The sequence below is a fragment of the Tachysurus vachellii genome, chromosome 23, assembly GCF_030014155.1.
Source record: "Tachysurus vachellii isolate PV-2020 chromosome 23, HZAU_Pvac_v1, whole genome shotgun sequence".
Classification (NCBI taxonomy): domain Eukaryota; kingdom Metazoa; phylum Chordata; class Actinopteri; order Siluriformes; family Bagridae; genus Tachysurus; species Tachysurus vachellii.
In genome coordinates, this window is record NC_083482.1 from 1,733,338 (window position 1) to 1,752,008 (window position 18,671).

General features: G+C 47.3%; 1 protein-coding gene across 2 annotated transcripts in view; it reads right to left on the minus strand.

Annotated features, from left to right (window-relative positions):
- The window catches only part of bcor (BCL6 corepressor), a 43,102-nt gene that overhangs the window by 15,924 nt on the left and 8,507 nt on the right, over positions 1-18,671 (minus strand). Inside the window, exons 2-9 of one of the 2 annotated variants that reach the window (XM_060859435.1) lie at positions 18,211-18,289; positions 14,519-17,551; positions 13,301-13,357; positions 12,795-12,984; positions 10,102-10,326; positions 9,040-9,321; positions 4,840-5,039; positions 2,883-3,083 (exon numbers count right to left, since the gene is read on the minus strand). In XM_060859435.1, coding sequence (XP_060715418.1) covers positions 2,883-3,083; positions 4,840-5,039; positions 9,040-9,321; positions 10,102-10,326; positions 12,795-12,984; positions 13,301-13,357; positions 14,519-17,551; positions 18,211-18,213 — 4,191 coding nt within the window. In that variant the 5' untranslated portion in view covers positions 18,214-18,289. The remainder of the gene's footprint in view (positions 1-2,882; positions 3,084-4,839; positions 5,040-9,039; positions 9,322-10,101; positions 10,327-12,794; positions 12,985-13,300; positions 13,358-14,518; positions 17,552-18,210; positions 18,290-18,671) is intronic. The other variant, XM_060859437.1, reaches the window with a different exon arrangement.

The following is an 18,671-nucleotide window of genomic DNA, read 5'->3' on the forward strand; positions in this document are numbered from 1 at the left end:
CGGAGTAACGCAATTCAACCAAATCACTTCCTCACTGCCGTAGTGAACGTAAACACGTCTACACGTGTATATAGTTTGACGTGAATGAATGTGTGAATATCTCCATGAATCAGACGGTTTTTCACAACTCTTAGCTAGCAGCTTTATTAATATTTAGCAATTATCTAGCTAGCAAACAATCCATGGTGAATGGAAACAGTACACAATATGTGGTAGCACAATGGTTAAGGTGTTGGACTACTGACCGGGAGGTCATGAGTTCAAATCCCAGGTTCACCAAGCTGCCACTGCTGGGCCCCTGAGCAAGGCCCTTAAAACCCTCAATTGCTCAGTTGTATAAAATGAAATAAAAATGTAAGTACTCTGGATAAGGGAGTCTGCTAAATGCCGGAAATGTGAAAAATAGTTTGTAAATGCTAATCGATCAATAAAAAAAACATTCCGGTTGTCCTCCGAGTTAAAGCGCGGCTTATTATGAGCAACATATTGACATGTTTGGTGTAAGCTGCCGAGAGCAGCCTGGATTTCTGCAAAGTAGCTAAACATGCTAATCAGAACACAAACATGTGGGCTGGAGCCAAGCCACATAGATGGAAGGGGACATTCTGGTTGTTATTGACCAAACTGGACACAAAGGCGGTTACGCTAGCTTGTATCTCAGGCAGGTAAAAGAAGAAAAGAAAGAAAAATAAGAAGATATCAGTGTTCCGGGCAACAGAGCGTCCTTCACTGCGTTTCCTTCGCTTCTCTTTCACGGGTACAACGAGAGAATAAAGTAGACGGTGTGCAAACAGTGAGCGGACTGGGGGAGGGCAGGATGTCAGTCCTGTGTGTGTGTGTGTGCGCGTGTGTTATCAGAGTCCTGCATGATATGACGGTAGACGGCTCCAGTAAACAAGCACGGTGACACAAAGTAAACACACATACGCAAACACACCTAAACCGTATGGTTACATCAAACAGGAAGGGAGAATGGCTACACCCCAAGTGGAACACGAGAGAGAGAGAGAGAGAGAGAGAGAGGGTGACGGAGACAGACAGATGGAGAAACGGAAAAAACAGAACCATAAACAACCCCTCCTCTTTCCGTCACTTTCGCCCTACCGAGTCTTGCTTCAGGGAACATCGCTTTCTCTCAGCTTTGCCACGTGAGAAGGGAAATGAGGGACAGAGAGCGAGGACGAGGGAGCATGAAGAGCGAATGAAACGCCTCGAGAGAGAGAGGGAGAGAGAGAGAGAGGGAGAGAGCGATCATGCGCTCGCTGCAGTAATCGCTCATTTCCTGTGCTCTGTGCCAGTCCTTTCAGCCTCGCTGCCGGAACTAATCCAGCTCGCCATTAATCTGCCTAAATCAGGCACACAACGCCAAGCGCGCAATTACACACAGCCACGGAAACGCCGCTGCAACGCAACATCAACCGAACGCCTCAGTTACACACAAATTTGTTTGCTGCATCACACACAAAAAAGACCTCGCATAGCTATCAGCTAATTAAAAATCATCACTAGGTTGGCCGTCGGTTTTGACGTCGACACGAAATTCACAGAATCACGTAGATTCTAACAAGGTCAAACTTAACACAAAACTACAACAAAAGCAAAATCAAGCCAGAAAACAAGCGAATGCTATGAACACACGAACACAACAATTTACGATAAACATTTACGTTGTGAGAGACGTAAATTTATTATAAACCTGCAAATTGGCTAGCTAAGTTGTGCTAGGAAAAAAACAATATTCTTAGCCGGCTAGCTACAAGTCAAAAAATTTCAAACTATCTAAAATAAAAAACAAACAAACAAACAAACAAAAAAAAAGAGACATTCCTACTTTACAGCAATTACTAAAACAAAAAAAAAAACCCACACATCTTCAGCGACAGATAACACGGACATTTCTTTTTAGCCATAAATGTGATCAGATAAAGTGTAACAATGTTTACCAATAAAGTGTAAAAAAAAATGCTCATGTATTATTGCTCTAGCTAGCTAGGTCGGTAGCCATCTTGAATTTGACAACACTGAGTAACTAAATATTTAAACAATCCAGATAAACGTACTAACTACTGTGTTCGTTTCCCGTGTAGAAGCTAATAGATAATTAAATCCCTACAGTAAAAAAAACAAAAACCGAAGTGTTAAAAATTGCCATTTCATTTTTTTTTCAACTTAAAGCGTGATTTCTAATTTGATACCTTTCATTCTGTCCAGACTAAATTCTTCACTAAGACGCTCTAATCTATTTTCGAAACCGTTTTCTCTGAGGTTGAGATTCCGAGAAGAGAACAGTGGAGGGATGAGAGAGGAAGGAAAGAGTTAAAGATTTTCCGGCAAGAGCGCCAGGAGAGCGCAAATCGTTGAGAGAAAGCGAGCGAGACAGTGTGTGTATGTGTGTGCGTGCGAGTAAAAGCGTGTGTGTGTGTGTGTGTGTGAAGCGAAAAGAGAAAAGAGAGAGGGGGGGAGAGGGGGGAGCGTGCGAGGGAGAAACGAGACAGCGAGATATAAAAAGGAAAAAGGAGGGAGAGGCCGTGCGCACGCCAGCGGAGGAGGAGGAGGAGGAGGAAGGGAACGAGCACACGGGGTGTGTGTGTGTGTGTGTGTGTGTGTGTGTGTGTGTGTGTGTGTGCGTGTGTGTGCGCTAAGCGATCGCTCCGTGCCTGTCAGGGGCTCTCACATGTCACACTCCGTCTCGCACGGAATTAATGAGATGCGAACGGGGAGGGGGGAGGTGAGAGGGGGGAGGTGAGAGGGGGGAGGTGAGAGCGGGAGGGGGAGAACGAGAACGAGAGAGAGAGAACGCGCAACCTATCGAGAGGGGGGAAAGGGAGGGGGAGACTACGAGAGAGAGAAAAACACACACTCGCGCACACAAAGCGGCTTACCTCATAGCCGAGGCGAGCAGCTCTCTGCAGCAGCGTCTCTCCGGCGTTTTTGTTCACGATGAGTCTGCGAGCCTCAGGGGGCATCGGAGCAGGCGCAGACGTCGCCGTGGCGACAGCAGCGGGCACCGTGGTGACAGCGGTGGGCACAGGGGGCGACGGCTTGGGCTCGTAATCTGACTTCTGAGAGCTGCGCTTCGCAACCTGCGGGCGAGAAGCACACGTCTCAGGGAGGAAGTTGGTTCACACAGATACACACACACACACACGAGCAGTTTAAAATAAACAGCACCCACGCACAAACAATTCAAGGCACAGAGAGGTCACATACCGTGTGTGTGTGTGTGTGTGTGTGTGTGTGTGTGTGTGTGTGTGTGGCTGACTGGAAACCACAGCTCGGCAGACGTTCCTCCGTCAGCGTGCGCTCTCTGCCAGGGAAAGCTAAACAGGAAACATGCGCGCGCACACACTCACATTCGCTATCTATGGAGACCAGCAGGGCGGAAGAGAGGAGGGAGAATGGAAAATGTGCGTGTGTGTGTGCGTGTGTGTGTGCAGAAGCCAGCGGGCCAGTGAGATCATGCGAGCCGATCGAGGCCTGGGAGTCCGCCCAGCCCAGAGGAGCAGCGCAGCAAAGCAGCTGTCAACACACACAGGCGTTCGCTCGCGCGCACACACACACACACGGAGCACAACGCTGCAAGGGCTGCGTTCAATATGAGCGAGAACTAGACCGCCAAATCCGCGCCTACGAACATAAAACTCGCCCTCGCCGGAATAACGCAATCCTGTTGCGCTAATTCCAGACGGCGCTGTCTGGACGTGCTGAAACCGGTTCGAACGTTTCGGGGAACTGCAACTGTTTTTTTTCCCCTTCTTAAAATACGACCTTTCCGTAGCTGAGCGGAGCCGCACGACCTCCTTAGTCAGATCTAAAGCACTTGTTTTTGTGTTTCATTCTTAATCACAGTCAGAAGTGACGTTTTGACTGGTTTGATCTCCTCGTAAAATAGAACTGAATTAAAAAGACAAATCTAGTGGAAAAAAAAAACAACAACAAATAAATAAAAACAAAGTCTGGTGAAAAGACAAACGTTTGAACCAGTAATCTGAGGGACTCGTTACCTTGTGTCGTCTTTTAATCACAACATTTAAAATTTTTGTTTTAACAATGAATGAGCTAAAAAAAATTGCAAGTCTTTAATTTATGCATAAACACACAAATAACATTTCAACGCTATTTTACAAAAATGTGTTTAAAATGGAATTACGGTGTTTAATGGCGTTTGAAGCAAGTATACAAAGATATGGGAAAGAATTTAAGGGAAAGGTTTGGAGTCTTCCGTTACGTTAACTACATTAGCCCCATAGCTCCAGTAGGAACGTCGGAAACTTAGCACGTGTTGGCTGGAAAACGGCGTAAATTTGATTTTCTTTTTTTTTTTTTCGCCCATCTGTCCCTTTAAGATCGGAAAGCTGCGTAAACGAGCGTTTTGGAGGCCGGCGCGGATACGAGCGGCGCTAATTTATGTTCCCGTAATCACTTTTCAAGTCAAAGCCTGTGCGCTCATACAGGCACGTTCGGGGCAATAAAACGTGGGCCGTGAGTGTGCGAGCCGGTCAAAGAATCTGCTGCGCGAGGGAGACATTTCACTCCGGAGGCGAAAACACAGAGAGAGAGAGAGAGAGAGAGAGAGAGAGAGAGGCCAGACTTCCTCCCTCCCCTTACTTCCCTCCCTCCGCTGGGAGATTGCATTTCAGTGCAAGAAGAGGTCACGACAGTCACGCTCTGAGCTCGCGCGCACACACACGCTCTCTCTCTCTCACGCACACACACACGAGTCAAGCGGAAGGAGTGCGCAGTTCCTAATTGGGAAGATTAACACCGCTGCTTTTGGTTATATTGCTTCAAACTCGCAGAAGTAGCATGAAACCCGGGAAAATCCCAAAAAACACTCACCTTGAGTGGGTGGGCGGGGCTAAGCTCCTCATTGGCTGGCTGTGTGAGCGCTCGGAGCTCTCTTTGCCCCAGGTGTTTAGTCTTGCACTGGCGTTTGCCTTTGGGTTTGTCGAGGTCGCCGTGACGCCGTGAGCGAGGCGAAAGGGCGACGTCGGGAGACGGTGAGGGGCGGAACTTCTCCGCGGAAAGAACAGGGACGGCTGTGGAAGAAAAAAAAAGAGTTCAGGAATATGCAAATTAACCACAAGGTCTCGTTAGGTAACGAGGCCAGATTGAGCCTTGTTAAGAGAAGGAAGAGCCCAAACAATAAATGTGTGCGCCTGCGTGTGTGCGTGTGTAAGCGTAGCTGTCGTGGGATTGCAGATTTGGATGATGCAGCACGATGAAACAATAACCAAGAAAGAGAGAGAGAGAGAGAGAGAGAGAGAGAGAGAGAGAGAGAGAGAGAGAGAGAGAGAGAGAAATGAGAGCAGGCGAGAACGTGAGCGCGAGCAGAAGGCAGCTCGGCTGAAACAGAGCGAGACCTGCGCTCCACATCTGTTCCATTATTCATCACTCGCTCTCAACCACACACACACACACACACACACACCGCGCGCCCGTTGAAAGCATGCCGAAAGCCCTACAGCGCTGGGGAAATTTCTCACACGGACGCGTCTGCAGACACGCAAGCGTGTGGGAGAGAGAGAGAGAGAGAGAGAGAGAGAGAGAGAGGGAGAGAGAGCGTCCCTCTGGGCAAACTGCGCAAAGCGCTTTCCTTCCAACAGGCTAATTACGTCCCCGAGACCCTCTGGGACCACACACACACACACACACACACAAATGAATAACAGCTCTAGAAAAGGCAGAGCAACAGCTTTTAAAATGAATCCAAAAAACACGATCAAACAGAAGCTTCAAAACACCAAACTCACTCTCTCTCTCTCACACACACACGAGCCTGAGGCGAACTGATAGGAATTCTGTGACTCGCGCGTGCGACTTGTCTCTAACGCCCTGTCACAGGCGACGCAAATTAGTTTGTATGTGTGTTGGTTTCCATCTGAAAAGTGTGTGTGTGTAACTATGACATGGACATCTGGGGGATATTAGCCTCCCATTAACACGGAACTGGACACACACAAACTCTCTCTCTCTATTTCTCCGACACACACACACACACAGTTCCCGTTTCATCAGACAGAGAGAACGAGGCAGGCGAAAATCTTTCCACCTCACACGCTCCGTGCCTGCAGACGCTTGATAAAACGCCAGCACAGCGTCCAGGAGCCAAAACACTTGACAGGCTGACGCACGCACACACACACAGTTGTAACGGCATTGCCCAGACAACGCATGCCTCTGCCCAATGAGCCATGAGATTCCGCAACTGTGCAAATAGCTGTTTGTCTGTGTGTGTGTGTGTGTGTGTGTGTGTGTGTGTGAGTGAGAGAGAGAGAGAGAGAGAGAGAGAGAGAGAGAGACAGGGAGAAGCAGCCTGCCGTCAGTCAGCAGGACTCATTAGCGCGGGCCGACGGCAGTGAGAAAAATCGCTCCTCTAATCTGCCTCTTGCTCTTTATCCCTCCGCTTCCTTCCCTCGCTCCGTTACCTCTCTCTCCCTGTCTATCATCCTCTCCCTTCGGTTTTCTCGTGCGCCTCGGGGCTCCATGTTCTTCCGTTTGTCTCCGGACGCGCGGAGACCAGATTGAGCTGTTGCCCTGGAGCCGAGTCTCCCGTAATGAAAAAAGTCTCGCCGCGGTACGACGTCTCCGCCGCAAAATGGCCGTTTTAATCGGCTATAATTATGTCATCATACGTTTAAGTCATCTAAACATTTTGTGTCAGAACGACGATTTTTAAACCACGGATTCCCGATATCTCTTTTGTTTGTTTGTTTTTAAATTACGCTTTTGTTTTTTGCAAATTTCCCAAATGTCAAATTGTCCTTTTACAGATGTGTCACGAAACACCTGATAAACGCTTAGCTAAAACTAGCTCCACTTCAACTAGCTGAACAAAACAACTGAAGCTGCTAAAAAAAAAAAAAAAAAAAAAAAAAAATCTATCATTCTACCAAAACAAACTACAACATAAAAAAAAGAAGAGTTGAAGAGATTAAAAGGAGTTTTGTTTAGTATTTTTAGTTACACTACCTATCGTAGAGAAATGCAGTTTCACATAGACAAGAAAATTGCGTCAGATTTCTGCGTCAGATCTAGATTCCTGCTTGGGGATTAAGTAACATATGGCAACGTGTGACGTTTGAAATGCAGCCCTCAGAGTCTGAGTCAGGCCTAAAACAGTCCATAATTTGGTGTTGACTGAACACACACACGTGTCTAAAAACAACCCAACACTTAGCGCACGTGACCAAAACCACTCTGTAGACACGCACACTTCTACACCCAGCCCAACACCCCCCCAAAGCGCGCACACACACACGTACGCACCCCGTCGGGCTTAGACCAACACGCACTTGTAAACTAATCCCCCGCTGGCTACAACAACGTAATAATGAGTCTCTTGGTCTCTGTGCGCCGTTTCCCTGAACGCATTTATTGTTCGGGTGCTTTATAGATCAATAACGTACGCTCTTCGCCGGCGTACGTCAGGGACACCAAAGGTAAAAAAATCAGCTCGAGAGCAAAGACAAAAAAAAAAAAAAAAGAAAGCATTTGTTTGGAAATTAATACTGTGTTTGGGCCACGTTCATGTCTCCATCACACACACACACACACACACACACACACAAAAACAACAAAAAAAGCCTGCTAAAAAAACAACAGGAATAGGCCGAGGGGTGGTGGTGGTGGAGGTGGGGGGCAATAAAGAAAGACGGAGACAACAGAAGCAGACACTCAGAAGCCAGAAAGAGACGAGGAACGAAAAAGAAAAAATGTGAAAGGAGGAACTTGCTTAGAAATTGGTTCAGCGTGTTTGGGCCACATTCTGTTTTTCTTTGTTTGGATTTTTTTTTTTTGGAGGTTTTTTCTTCCTTAGTTGGAATCACACAGATGGTGTCAGCGAGGAAAGAAAGAAGAGATGGAGAAAAGAAGATGAAAGAACGAGGTGGGAATTCAATGTAGTGTGTTCTGGGTTTGTTTTTCAGTCCCGCGGCTTGTGTTTGGGTCGTGTTCGGGTTCGTTATGCGCCTCACACGGGGGGAGAGAGAGAGAGAGAGAGAGAGAGAGAGAGCTAGAAGCTGAGGTCAAGAAGGAGAAAGATTAAAAACAGACAAGGATGAGCCAGTGAAGGAACGTAAAGAAAGGAGGGGAGAAAGAAAGTAAGAAAGAAAGAAAGAACCGATTAGAGTCTGAATCTTGCAAACAGACCCAGAGAGACAGGAAATATGAGCGCGATGGAGAGAAAATGAAAGAGATTCCGAGCGCAGAACATGAAAAGACAAACAGAAAACGGAAGCGTTTGGTCTGAAACTCGGCCGTGTCTTCGTGCCACGTTTGGCCTCTTTATTGAAAACGCAGCTGAACAATTTTACAGACGCTCGAAGCACAACTTTGGGACGTTTTTTTTGGATTCTTCACTTTCGTCTGACGAACGGAAATAAGAGGAAGAGAAAAAGAGACACAAAGTCAGAATGTGACTAAAGAGGTGAAAAACTGGAACTTGGGATGCTTTCAGGTTCTTTATTAGCATCGCACACAGAACTGGGTGAGTAAGAGAGGAGAAAGTACGACAAAAGGACAGCCCACAGTCTGAGGACAGAGACACGCCCACAGTCTGAGGACAGAGACACGCCCACAGTCTGAGGACAGAGACACGCCCACAGTCTGTGGACAGAGACACGCCCACAGTCTGAGGACAGAGACACGCCCACAGTCTGAGGACAGAGACGCCCACAGTCTGAGGACAGAGACATGCCCACAGTCTGAGGACAGAGACATGCCCACAGTCTGTGGACAGAGACACGCCCACAGTCTGTGGACAGAGACACGCCCACAGTCTGTGGACAGAGACACGCCCACAGTCTGAGGACAGAGACACGCCCACAGTCTGAGGACAGAGACACGCCCACAGTCTGTGGACAGAGACACGCCCACAGTCTGTGGACAGAGACACGCCCACAGTCTGTGGACAGAGACACGCCCACAGTCTGTGGACAGAGACACGCCCACAGTCTGAGAGGAAGACAGACAAACTGACAGACAGACAGACAGACAGACAGACAGAGAAATTCTTTATGTCTGGGTCGCTTTTCTTACCTGCATCGGCGTCGACGTATCCCAGAGCGTCTCTGCTCCACCCCCTGTCCTCTTCCACCCTCCTCCCTGTTCCTTTCTCCAGGTCTCCATTTGTCTTGCTCTTCCTTTCGGCGCAGGGCGTGACCTTCGACCCGTCTCGAGGGAAGAGGTCGGGCTTGTCATGCTGCTCCCAGAGCTCCTGGAGATGCTGGAGCTGCCTCGGTTTGCTGAGCCTCAGGCCCGTGAGCTCAATACACACCTTCAGGTTCTTCACTTCCTGTTCGGAAGGCGGCCGCCACACCTCTGTCAGTCGGGCAAACAAAATAAACAAGTTTCATTACAGGATCGTACAAGAAATTACATTTTAGTGGTGCACACACACACGTGCGCGCACACACACAAACACACAAGTTCAAGACTAAGAGAAAAATTCGACACCTACGAGGCCTACTTATCTGTCATGTTAGCATAAACTAGGTTAGCGGCTAATGATTCCTTAGCACTGAGGTTTGACACAATAACATTGTAAATAAAGATCTGTTGCGTAACATGACTTAATATTGCCGTAGCTGATATCATTTCCTCGAGTGACTACAGAAACCTTTACACAATTTACGTCATGGAACAATTTTTTTTCCCCTCAGCGGCCACATAAAACCTGAAGAGAAACAGGAAGTAGAAATTCCCCATGCTGAAATTGCTGCTTTGGTACGTTTAGGACTTCTGTTGTCGAGTTCAACCCCAAGACAGACATTAAAACCAGGGATTTATGATATAGACACACACACACACACACACACACACACACACACACACACACACACAGGGAGAATGTTGAAAAGAGTAGCACTACACAAAGGCTGTTTTGATGTCAGGCATGAAAACGCCCTTTAGGCCGAGCACAAAGCCACAGTGACCAGGAGTGTCGGATGGACACACACACACACACACACACACACACGTGTGGGTTTATACAAAACATGTGACACCAATAAAAAAAAAGATTGAGACGATCAAAGAGAACACACACACACACACACAAAAAAGAAAGACAGAATGAAAGGAAAGGAGGTCGCTCTTTACCTGGCATGAGTCGAGCCCGCTTGGCCGGCACGATGGCCTTTTCCTCCTCCTCCTCGTCTTCGTCCCGCTCTCTCTCCCTCCCTCGCTCCTTTTCTCTATCCTTCTCTCTGTCCTCGGACGAACGCTGCTTGGCGTCCTGGTGGGCTTGGCTGTGTTCCTTCCTCTCTTCCCTCACGTCTCGTTCTGGAGGGCCACATCGCTGCAGGACTGGGACGCGGTTCCCACCTGCGCATGCGTGCACACACACACACAGACACAAACAGACACACACAGACACGTGTTAACCACAACATGTCTTTTTGTTTAGGAGTTGAAAGAAAAAACTGGAGCCGAAGAACTAAAGGAAAACACACACACACACACACGCGCACACACACGCACACACACACGCACACACGCACACACACACGCACACACACGCACACACACGCACACACACACGCACACACACTCCTCCCACTTCCCCCTTTGCCCTGGACACCCTCGTGTTTGCGTTAGCTTCACCACACCCTTTCCCCATTCGAACAGAGCGCTCAGGCTCTCGCTCACACTTGTGTGTGCACACACACAGACACACACACACAGCTTAAATTAGCCTGAAACATCCGTGCTGAGAGCTTAGGCAGCACTCCAGCTCTCCGACACCCCTCCCCCCCTCTGCTGTGCGTGGCAGTAAAAGGCTTCTTGAAAACGTCTCCAAGCGGCAGCACGGATCAAAAACAGACCCCACCGGGGGCTCGCTCTCCAGACCCGCTGACCCCACCCCGACCTGAAACACACGCAGTCCATACGAGGCGGTCCGTTGGAAATGTCACTGCTTTAATTCTCTTTTTAAGTCAAAATTTGAATCGGAGGATGTTTGAAAGTTTAAGATCCCGAGAGCTCGATTTATTCCACAGATTTGACACTGAAATGTAAGGAGCTCATTTCAACATGGAGACTCTCCACAGCTACGTATTAAGCGTAGCACACAGGGCGGACAATTCCCTCTGGGTTCCACCCTTCGCCGTTAGTGTCGAGTGTGACGTGTTTAACGAATGTATTCGTTTCATGTAAAACGAATAAATATTTATTTATAAAAGTGAAAATTATTAAAACTAAACTAAAACTAAGTTCGGAATAAACGCAGAAATTTACTCTTCAACTGTCATCTCTGTGATTTTCTCAGCATACGCGCGGACTTTCCAACTTACACTACCACACTTTCCGTTTCTGGCCACAACAGGCTCGTGAGTGCACACACACACACACACACACACGCTCCATTGAGCCTGCCCTTCTGCTGGCCCAGACAAGGTGGCTGCTTGTTGTGCCCCAGGCTCACACACACACAAACACACACAAACATCTCGTGACACATGCATCCCATAATTCATCGCTACGTCAGCTCCATGGCAACTCTCCTCCAAAGTGGGTCTCCATAGCAACCCTTTTCTGTGGCTCCTGGATTTTTTTTTGGGGGGTGGGGGGGCCTTTACGGACACCCTTCTGGTGAAAAATGTCCACTAATAAGAACGAGAGGAAGAGAGAGAGACCTCTGGACCAGACAGAAACTCAGTCAAGACTTTTACCCCTAAACACAAATTGTCCTCACACCTCCATCTCTCTCCACACACACACACTTCTCCGGGTAGAGGGAGGTCACTGACACATTTATGCAAATTTGGAGATATAATGGCATTGTTCCATTAGCTGGAGAGTAACGCGGAGAGCAAAACACCACGTGCTAGTAGAAAAAAAAAAAAAAGTGTGTGTGCGTGTGAGCGCGAGTGTGTGTGGGTCTTTTGTCTGAGTGCGGCGGGGGAGGAAGTGCTGTTTACCGCGCTGGGTTGGCGCTGTACTGTGGAGAGCCACAGCAGAAGGGACTGTCCCTTTTTTCACGAGAGACACCAAAAAGAGTAGTGACTGAGGGAACCAAGAGAAACAGCAACTAACAGACAGATAGCGGGAGGGCATGAAAACAGAAAGGGAAAGCAAGAGATGGTGAGACGGTTCCTGAGAAATGCATCACTTGTTCTCTCTTTTTTTTTTTTATAAAGACTCCACTGTTCAGAAGGCAGCTTGGCCACACATGTGCTAATGGTAAGTAAATATGTCTGTGTGGTTCTGGAGTTAAACTGCTAGCTAGTTAACTAATCTTAACTAGCTGCAACTTGCTGGTGACTAAAGTCACTCTAGTCATTATTGCTAGAAGTCTTGTTCCATTCAGTGAAGTCCTCTCAATGTTAAACAAAGAAATCGTACCATTTCACGATTTGAACCGCTCCTGTACGTTAGAGCAACATATTACAGAGCAACTCCTCTGTCTAAAAGATATCTCTTTACGTTAAGAAGACTTCATCATACCCACAATTTTGTAATCTGTTTACGTGGAGCACCCGCTGTACGAGTCGCCCTGAAAGAGCCGTCGCTATAGAAACGAAAGCGTTTCAGAACGACTGCATTAACATAAACCTGTGATTTGCAGCTGCACTACTGTCAGAGCTGCTGGGAAGGAAAATTAATCAACACCTTCTGACCAATCAGAATCCAGCAGCGCTGAGGAAACTCGGGGAGTGAATAAACACCGGTAATTGAAAGGTCTCCCGAACGTGACGGTTTCTTTTTCAGTTAAATTGCTGGCCAATAAGAAGGAGACTAAAGAACGTCACACAGCTTGCAAGAGTGAAAGTGTGTGTGTGTGTGTGTGTTACCGTTGTGCTGCTCTGTTGGAGGTTTGGAGCAGCGCTGGCTCGGCTCCCACTCCGTTTCTCCATGCTGGCTCTCAGCCAAACTCTTCTCTCTCTCCTTCTCCTTCTCTTGCTCTCTCCATGGTCCAGTGCTAGAAGATGCACAGCCTTCCTTCTCCTTCAGCTCCAGCTCGGAGAAACGCATCATTGCTCGCTACACACCACACGAACACACACACACACACACACACACACACACAGAAAATCCATGACCAGGAACGCTAGATGCAAATTTTGTACACTTTACCGCTAACCTTTGCGCAAAGCTAAATGTACTTTAAATCGTGACATTTGCATATGAAAATAACAAAAAAAAATGTCAGTCACACCACATGATTCATTTTCCCTAAATGCATGAAACGCACATCAATCTGAGTCACTCTGCAACCTCCTGCGTGCACCAAAAACACCAAGTGTTACTCATTTCACCTTTGATTAGCAATGGGAAAAAAAAATATTAAAGCACTAACCTCCCAGTTAGCGGCTGGCTGACTGAAATTACTGTCCTCTGCTGATAGGACTTCGATCTAAGTGATTAGAACGTGTGCTCAAAATCATTTTTTTCCCCAGTAAACACACATCATTTAAAAACACAAACATTGATTTCCAAAAAAAAAATTAACAAACATAAACACAGGGCCATTGTCATGATCGAGTTTACGCTGTATAAATTCATTAAACAACAAAGCAACATGTTTCCTGTCCTTATTTTATATATATATATATATATATATATATATATATATATATATATATATATATATATATATATATATATATATACATATATATATGCGCAAAACATCCTAAAAATTCAAAGCTTGGTCTGTGATGGAAAAGAACTGTTCTCAAGAGAACAATATAAATAGTTCATATTAAGCCAGGACTCTGAATCCAGGAAACCATCGCATAAGGTTTTCTTTAAAAGTACTCAGTCGATCAAGGATAGAATATGGCGTTCGTTAAATCGCCTACTGCCCATCCGTCCACATTCTGTGTGTGTGTGTACGCTAATGACTGCCAGGCAGAGCACTCGCCTTGCTGCTGCTGAAGACCTCTAATCTTCCCCATCAGAAATGAATGGGCCGGATTTCACTTAAGCTGGGAGGGCTGCCACTGCGCACACAGCAAGCCTGGGATGTGTGTGAGTGTAGGCAGGCTAGAAGACAGCGTGCAGCTACGTTTACCTCTTATATCAGTGACATATCCCGTCCCAGGTCTTTTGGTCTGGCCTGCAGGTTAATGGTTTCCTCCAGCATAACTACGAGATGTGTTAACCCTTAATATGTGCACAACATGCGCAAAAAAATGTGTGTTAATTCCCCTCCCTCGCGGCTGCCGCCAAAACCTGCCCGCTGTTCAATAGCCTTGCAGCAGGGTGTCAAAAAAAGTGAGGGGGGGACGGCGGGGGACTGGTGTGTGAATAACAGCCAGCCGTAATTACTGAGGCTTTCAATATGACTAAGCGTGACAATCTGATGCAAGAACTGCGTTGTAAAGCAACTACAGCTGTTAGAACCAGGATTTAAGAGAACTAAAAAATTTTTTACTGACGCGCCTTTTTCGAGAAATTAAATAAGCGTCTTCATTGAAGTAAAATGTGTCATAAAAAAACTCTAGAGTACATTCTGAAACTGTATTTGGTGTTTAAGATCTGATATCAGAAGAACTCTGTATCTCTTGCTTACCTGCAAGGCACGCTGTTCCCGGCTCAATTTACTGGAATCAGCATAAAGCTCAGTGGTAACACACTTGAAGCGGTCACCAACATATCCTGACGAGTTAGCAATCCTCTTAGCCAGGCTGGACCGTTTGTTTTTGGAGCATCCGTGTCCGTCTTCCTCGTCCTCAGGAAATTCCATGTTTTCTTGTTCTTTGCCCAGATCCATATACTGCCGGATGGCATGGTGCCTATCAGATTTGAAATTCGCGATGTCTGGTCGGACCCTGTCACCAGAGGTCCTGGCACAACGTAGAGTCTGCTCTTCCAGCAAAGGAGGCAGAGGGCTATGCTCGCTGGAACTTTCCTCACCCTGGCTTTGCCCAGGAGATTCAGCCCGCTCCTGTGGCTCTGGAGGACTGCAGGGATCTGGCCGCCGCTCAGCCCCAGCTGGCTTGTATTCAACTGGCTGGCTAGAGCGCAGGATCTGCATGAGTTCTGGCTCCTTCACTTTGGAATTACCAGTGCTCCTCGTCCCATCCCCTGTCCCGATGCCGGCTGGCTTGGTGGGCTCTCTCTGCTTGGCAGGAGTGGTGCTGTACTTGTCTGGCTCAGGACTGCCATCTGTGTCATCTTGGACCAGGTCGATGCAGACAATGTCATCTTTGCTTGCTATGTGAGGTTTACAGCCTAGAACTTCTGGGCCCTCGGAGTCCCTCTCAGCTGTGTAGCGCGTGTCCATGTCTGACACACTGTGCTGCTTATAAGGGGACTCCTCGTGCTGCCAAGTCTTCTCCTGAGGCCTGGACCTCAGCTCTTTGGGGTCAAGAGGCAAGTGGGGAGACATTAGAGGATGAACCATCTCTTGTGAATCATGGTAGGTTACATACTCTCCATGACTTGATGGTATTCCATAAGAAAGACCAGGCTTGTGAGGCAAACGAGTAGGATATAAGCTGTTGCTGTTCAGCAGGACTGGATGGGGGAACACTGGCCCTTTGCCGGGCAATTGAAGGTGTGTAAGTGACATGCTTTCTGGAACAGTGTATGAAAGGTATCTGTTTGCATATGCCAAGCTAGAGGGCAAGTAGCCTTCCCCTTGGGTCATGTAGAGGTGAGGCGGGGGGTGTCCATTTTCCATGTGCGGCTGCTGGGGTTTGTAGACAATTTCAGGTGTATCTGATTTTTTCGGGGCCTTTACTGGCTTTGAGGCCAATGGCTGGCTGCTACAACGATTAGTAGATTGCACCTTTTCTGGTGGGGTGGGCGCAGACTTTGGCCAATCACCGTTTACCTTAGGAGATGGGGATGCAGATGATGGACGACATGCCGATGATACAACAACAGGAGTAGGGTTTGAAACAACAGCATTGTTGGATTCTCCAATCCTTGGACATGAAGAGCTCCTTGGCTGTGAAATGACATGCTCTAGATTCTTATTTTTGATGACAGTGGAACCTTTGTTGTGGTTGGCTTCAGAACAGAGTGCCTGGGTGGTGCTTGGCACCACCCAGGTAGAGTGTAAAGTGCTAATAATCTCAGGCCTCTCTGGAGTTTTAGAAGAAGTGCTGACAGCAGAGGATGAGGGGGAAAGAGTCTCTTTTAGAAGCTCTCTGCTCGGAGGAAGTCCATAACGAGAGTTGGGAGAGTAGCCCAGATTTGCTAAAGCCTCCAGCTTTGGAGGAAATCCATTAGGAGGTCCTTCAAAATCCATGATCTTGGCAGATAGGTCCAATGGCTTGTCTGCTGGGTCTTTGGTGGGGGGGCCCTGTTGTACAGGTTTCTCAGTGGAGGTTTTACTGGGTGAACTACAGCCTTTTCTCTCATTTCCTCCACTTCTGTGCTGCTCCGAACTCCCTTCTTTAGACTTGGGCTTCTGACTCGCAGGTCTTAGTGGGGAGCGATGCTCTTGGGATAGGTAAAATGGATGGGAAACTGCCGAAGTGGATGAGGTTGACAGTGAGGATGAAGGACTTCGAAATACAGTCTTTTGAAAGTCTGAAGTGCTGTCCACAAGAGGTGGGGGAGCACCAGGCGGGTGGGACTGTCGTGGAGCGGGGCGGGGTGCCTGCATCACCAGAGAAGGGCTTGAGTCTACTGGAATACTGGCACATGAGTTGCTGCTTATGCTAGCACTACTACTAATGGTGCTGCTGCTGCTACTGTTGATAGTACTACTACTGCTGCTGCTGCCGCCGCTGCTTGAGCTTTTGCTGGAAGGGAGTCGATTGGACTTGTTGCTGCTGCTGTTAATATTTCCACTGCTAGAGTGTTGCCTCTCACTTTGGGCCTGGTGGTGAGACTGAGCTTGCTGATGCAACGTTTGCTGCCCAAAGGCAGAGGGCTCATGGTGAATCCTTGGCCCAATACTCTGTAAGGTCTTGTCCTGATGATGCACCAGTGGGGACAGTGCTGTAGGGGCTACTGTAGCTGTAGGGATTCTTAAAGGAGAAGCAAGAGGTGAAGAAATGGGGGCCGGAGGATATGGTGGCATGTAAAACAAGCGCTCAGCACCAGCTGCACTTCCTCCTGTTCCAGGACAAAGTGACTGGTAGGCCAGGTGTTGGGGCAAGTATGGTGAAGGCTGTGACATAAATGAGGCTTTGTACATATTCAAAGCAGCATACTTTGTGGAGTCTAGAAAGGGATACAGTCCCGCCTCATGGTAAGGGTTTGCCCACGGGAGACGCAGGTAGCTGGTGCTGCTGCCACCATTTAAGCCCAAATCAGAAGGCTTATCTACATGTCCGACATGCCTATCCAAGCCTAAAGCTTCTGCACCGGTCCCGGGCACAATCAAAGGTTTCTGAATCCCCGGTGCTGGGCTTTTATAAAGTCCAACATAGCCATTAGAGGCCTTTCTACCATCCAGCGACACGTCTGGTTTATAGAGTAATTCTGGCATCCGGTCCCCAACATAGCCTTTTTCTGTTGTCAGGGTTCGGATTCCTGCTGGATAAACCATTCCCCCATGAACGTGGAGGCTTTCCCGCATTAGGCTGCTCCGATCAATGCCAAGTGCTGTGAGTGGGTTCATTCTGCAGGCTGCACTTGCATCCACCTGTAAGGAAAAAGAGCAAAAGCAAACCAGTTCAACCGCAAAATTAAAAAAATCGGGTGGATCACAGTAAAAGGATATGGTGATAAAGCAAATGCTGATTACGATAACTCGTGTTATTTTTATAAACTACAATTATAATGTTACATATGTGCGGTCAAATTTCATAATCAATACTAAGGGTAACTTACACAACTCGTATATAAAATCAGATTAAATAAGGAATCACAAAAGGGTGATTTTGTTTTGTTTCCCACACTTAATTCGGAATGGTGCAGATGGCGCAATGTAGTCAAGGTCACAAGAGGGAAATTGTTCATAAAAGTCAGCCTCTCCAAGGCTTCTGTGGGGGCAGACGGGGCTTTGATGTATGCTCTAGACGATGCCCAGCAGACAGCTCAGCTCCGTCTTCCCATCAAGCCCCAGAGAGACTGCATCACGCATCTATGCCAATAAGATAGAGGGGATTTAAATTACACGGATTCCTACTGCCTACATACGTAAATAATGGAGAAAACAACTAGTCGTATCTAGGACTGATGCTGAACATGAATGGTGGAGAACTTATGCTTTAGTATGGCGGTGAGAGTAAAAAGGAAATATTATCACGGGATCCTTTTTTATGATGCATATGATAAGCAGTTTTAGAAGACAGGCCGTACCATGCTTTGAATCACGACTTCTATTGCTTGATTAGTTCACGTTGGTTGTCCTAGTCAGCACCATCCCTTGACTGACTTCCTGTAAGAGGAAAAATAAGTCATGTATTAAAAATAACCTAAATCAGAATGCACGAAATCAAATAACACACGTTTCATCATAATAGAACTTTTTCTATTAAAAACGGCCGTTTTTAAATGTTTGCGTTTAAAACATACAAACAAAAGGTCACATCTTTTCGTTTTCTCGCTCGCGCACCGTTTTCACATAGTTCCAGTTCAAGGTTTTTTAACCAGTTTGGCAGGACGGAACGAGTGCTCAGTACAAAAAAGGAGAGGGAAAAAAAAGAAAGAAAAGCAAACAGTCTCTCCGGTCAGGCCTCAGTCTGACTGTCTCTGCTAAAGACGCCTGCGTTCGCATGGCCCATATCCAGGCTGCGGAGCAGGATTCAGACCACGTGACG